This window comes from Egretta garzetta, unplaced genomic scaffold, assembly GCF_000687185.1.
Source record: "Egretta garzetta isolate BGI_Z169 unplaced genomic scaffold, ASM68718v1 scaffold213, whole genome shotgun sequence".
NCBI classification, from domain to species: Eukaryota; Metazoa; Chordata; class Aves; order Pelecaniformes; family Ardeidae; genus Egretta; species Egretta garzetta.
This window is the reverse complement of record NW_009259242.1, coordinates 1,115,682-1,119,944: the sequence shown is the minus strand read 5'-3', so window position 1 is coordinate 1,119,944 and position 4,263 is coordinate 1,115,682. Positions and strand designations below refer to the sequence as shown.

General features: G+C 42.6%; 1 protein-coding gene across 1 annotated transcript in view; it reads right to left on the bottom strand.

Moving 5' to 3' along the window:
- HLF (HLF transcription factor, PAR bZIP family member) overlaps positions 1–4,263 on the bottom strand; it is a 32,794-nt gene that overhangs the window by 1,284 nt on the left and 27,247 nt on the right. Inside the window, exon 2 of the mRNA XM_035891639.1 lies at positions 2,577–2,797. Coding sequence (XP_035747532.1) covers positions 2,577–2,797 — 221 coding nt within the window. The remainder of the gene's footprint in view (positions 1–2,576; positions 2,798–4,263) is intronic.

Sequence of the window (4,263 nt, the reverse complement as noted above, 5' to 3'; positions counted from 1 at the left end):
TCCCTACAGAGCCCCAGAGCGTTTCTGTTTGCACCCTAGAACAGCAGCTCACTGGAAGAGGATTCCTTGGCATAACAAGGATGGCTGCTTTGGTACCATCCGCAAAGAGATTAGCACAATAGGCTTTGACTGTGGGGGGGGGAAAAAAAGCATTTGCCAGAAATAGGTCCACTAACCTCTGAAGTTTCATAAGCTAACACATTCCCAAAGTGTTATCCCTAACGACTTGCCCCTAGAAGATCACCTCATTGCATTGGTGCATCAATGGCTCTAAAGTCACAACTTAATTTTACCTGATTTTTCCACTCTTCAAATTAAGTGGCCTTCAGTGAAATGGCAGCTTCACTGTTGCTTTGAAACTGAATTAGAGTTCTAGAAATTCGGAACAACTCAGTAAATACAAAGTAGGGCAGAATCTCCCACAAAAAGCGAAATTCAGTCCCCTACAGAGTAAGAGTGATGCAGCCATTCAACCCTCAAGTTTCCTGGTCAAGTCATATAGCTCAAATTTCCCCTCTCCCAGAGCCATCCCTCCATTTTTATATGCTTACATTTGCTTGTGTGGCTTTCTTGGTTCACCAAGCATGGTAGCACAGTTCCACATTCGCTACAAGGACCAGGAGCCATCTGCTCCTACGTTGCACTGAACAAATACCCCACCACTCCCCTGGCTGTCAGCATGAAGCACGCCAGGCCTCATCTTCTCCTGCTGCTTGCATAAAGGCAAAGTAAGAGCAAAACGACTGCTACAACTGCTTTGTATTAGTTTAGCTTAACGAAGTGCAGCAACGATGATTCGGAGCCAGTGTATCTCTAAATTGCTCTTCACCTGTACTTAGATGGGACCCCCAAAAATCCTCTTAAAAACAAGCATGCAGCAAAAAGCTATGACCCAAATCTTGTTCATAATTTCCCATCTCATTCCACTCTATAAAAATCAGCTTTAAGCAATTTATTAGTGTGCCACCTAGGCTTCATCCATCTTTATTTTAACAAATTGCTATGGCAAATCCCTTAATCCAGGCCTGAAAGAGGTAAGGCTGGCATTTCAAAATCACATGCAACCCAGAGACGATTGACTGGTCTAATCTGCTTACCCTCCCCCAGAACTCAACAGCCGCTCCACATGCCAGGGCAGAAGCAGCGCTTGGGTCAAGCACTCTGAAGCGAGTCAAGGGCAACTGACGGGATTATCTCAGGGAAATGAGAGACCCTGAACTTTCAGTTCAGTCTTAGGCTGAAAACTTACGTGCCCCACTGCTGCATGCAAGACACTGATATTTGCCACCTTGGGCATGAAGTAGTCCGAGGGCATTTTGGGCAAAAGTTTGCTTTGAAAAATAAGGATACCTAGGAGATACCACAAAATGACAAATGGAACTAAGGGGCAAACTCCAGTCTCCTCACACCCACCTACCCGTTTCTGTATCGAACGCCTCTCCCAGCACACTGCAGTGCAGCGCCAACACAGCATCACTGGTAGTAAAATGTGCCCAGGTCAGTAATGGCATGGGGCAGCTAAACCTTTCTAAAGGAAAGCTGAGGATACTGCTCACAAAGTGACAGCAACGTACCCCCTGAACCACTACTGGCATTGTGATTTCTGTGCTTTTAACTTGCACAACATTATCCTTAGGGATGAAAATAGTGAATAGCATCAGCTTCTCTCCCTAACGTTATCAATCTGGTGTACACACATGGCATCCCAGTCTTCGCACGTGCAGCCAGAGATTCCCACCAACTCCAACAGGCTTTCAGTCTGTGTCTTGGGGGGCAACAGCAAGAGCAGAATGAAAGCCTGCACTGACTGCCTCTGATAAAAAAGGTCCTCTTGGAAATCACATACCGGGGAGAGAATTTTGCAAATAATGACAATTTTCACAGTCATCTGATAAACTGAATCAGTTGATCAATTTATTCTGCTCTCTTCATGCTCTTTGCTCTTCACACCTCAGAAGCGGTAAGTGGCATTGACAAGGATGCTCTTTCTTTTTAAATACTGTGTTATTATTATAGTTTAAATATTGTATTAAAATACACTTCTTGGCAGAATAATTTTGTTTTGTTTTCCTACAGATTCTTTCACCTAGGTTAGTAGTGTTTACTATAGTGCTCCCATTCATTATTACACACAGAGCTAAAGCAACTTCCAAACAAGACACAATATGCTTCCTTCTGTCATCAGGGACCTCCATGGACCCTGCAAGAAACAGATTCTTCCCTGAAGAATTCACAATCCATGCTGATGAGACAGACAGAGGAAAAGGAAACACGACCAGGCTGTTTCATAAGTGGGAAATATGGGACAAAGTAAGCTTGTTCAAGGTCACGCAGGAAGTTTCTGGCATACAAAGGAAATGAGTATTGATCTCATGAATCTCAACTGTTGCATAACTAATAAGGGGCATCCTCCCCTCAGTCTTATTCAGAACCGTTAACAGTTTTACTCTACAACAAAGTCGTACTGATTTTGGCAGATTTACCTTACAGGAGAAAAGATTCATGCTCCAAACCTATATCTCAGAGTAACTCTCACAGAGTCTGTACAAACCACCTTGTCACCAGTTCCAATTTACCTTCAGGTCATCTGGAATGAAGACTTTGCGAGCTTTCTTAATCATTGGCTGTGGTTTCAGCTCTTCTTCAGAGAATTTGCGCTTACGAGGGTCAAACATCTCCTGGCCAGGAATACTGGAAAGAGCAAGATCTGCAGGGTCAGGTTCGTAGCCAACAGGAACTTGGATAGTCTCAGGATCAATGGGACTTGGTGTGTTTCGGTTTGCTGGCAAGATCTGACCTACAGAAATAAAGGATAAATACAGCTATGTTAGAAGAAAAAATGTAAATAATATCACTGAACATAGACTTTAGAAGATCTCGCAATACAAGCAGTAATTCTTTAAGCTTTCACAGTAAATTTGGTATCTACTCTTCCTAAATAGTAGATTGTCCATTTTGTAGGGTGCATATTCAGATCCAGACATGCTCATGCCGTTATTTCAGAATTGGTTCCTAATTCTGGCTGCTAATCTTGGATGCCCATGTAAGATCACTGAATCCAACACTAAGTTGCACTGGATTGCAGGCAGAAGACACACTGCTCCAACCCGTGCCACTTCATTAAGATCACATCCTCAGGAACAAATCATAAGTACTGTCATTCAGCTCCGATTGATCCACCACACTATAATCCTTCCCAGTTGTCTCCTACACAGATTTCTTCATACATACCTTTGATGGTATGTTTAGTTTACCATCAAACAATGTACAGTACTTGCAATAGGACAATATCTCATGAAAACGTATATCCAAGCTGTGCTGAAGCACTCCACTACGGAGACTGCCATTTTCTATGAAATCCTACCAGTGATATTCTAAAAGACAGTGAAGGAAACTAGCAACATGAAAGGCTACAACGACTACTTGAAGATGTTCTGCAAAAATTAAAGAATACTTATTTATGCCACACTGCTCTTTTGTGATGTATAAAATCTAATAAAAAGGAGCCTATCCACAGAAAAGAATGATATCCCCCCATTTTTCAATCTTAGATACAGCATTCAAGATCCTACAGTACCAATGCAGGCACCATTCTCACTAAAAATCCAATTTAAAATCTCAACCAAAGGTACCAAAAATAGGATCCTGAAGTCAGCTGCCTAAACACAGACTATCCCTGGGGGCAGAATTTTCAGAAGTTTTCACATGCCTCAGAAGTACAAGCCTCACAGACTTCAGACGGAGGACTTCTGATGGAGGCAGATATTCTTTTATAATTTTGGCTATTAGCTAATTCAGTTGGGCTTTAGAGATATGACGGCTTTTAGAATAACTACACAAACATCCTGTGACTGCATAATATTTCCTTATTCGTGTCCACATCTGCAATATTTAGGGTGTAAAATGGGAAACATTAAATGTCATTTCTAATTCCAAACCAAGGCCAGTGTTAACAATGTAGTTTTTATTTTAACCTAGACGATCATGGCAATAATATTGGACATGCATAGAAAATGCACCGGGGAATTGCACTGAGGAAACCAGGGCTTGCTAACAAGAGAGCTTGTCTTTTCTAACTCGTATTTTAGAACAGCACTGATAAAAACAGGCTCCAGGAAAGGCTAGCATGGGCCTGGGAGAAGAGCAAAGGAGGATCGAAGTTACTGAAACGTATAGGCATCTATAGGAGGGCGAGCGAGAGGAAAGGATCCCGCGGGTAGCGTTGTGCGAGGAGCAGAGCGTTTCCTCCTCTGCCGCCGGGCC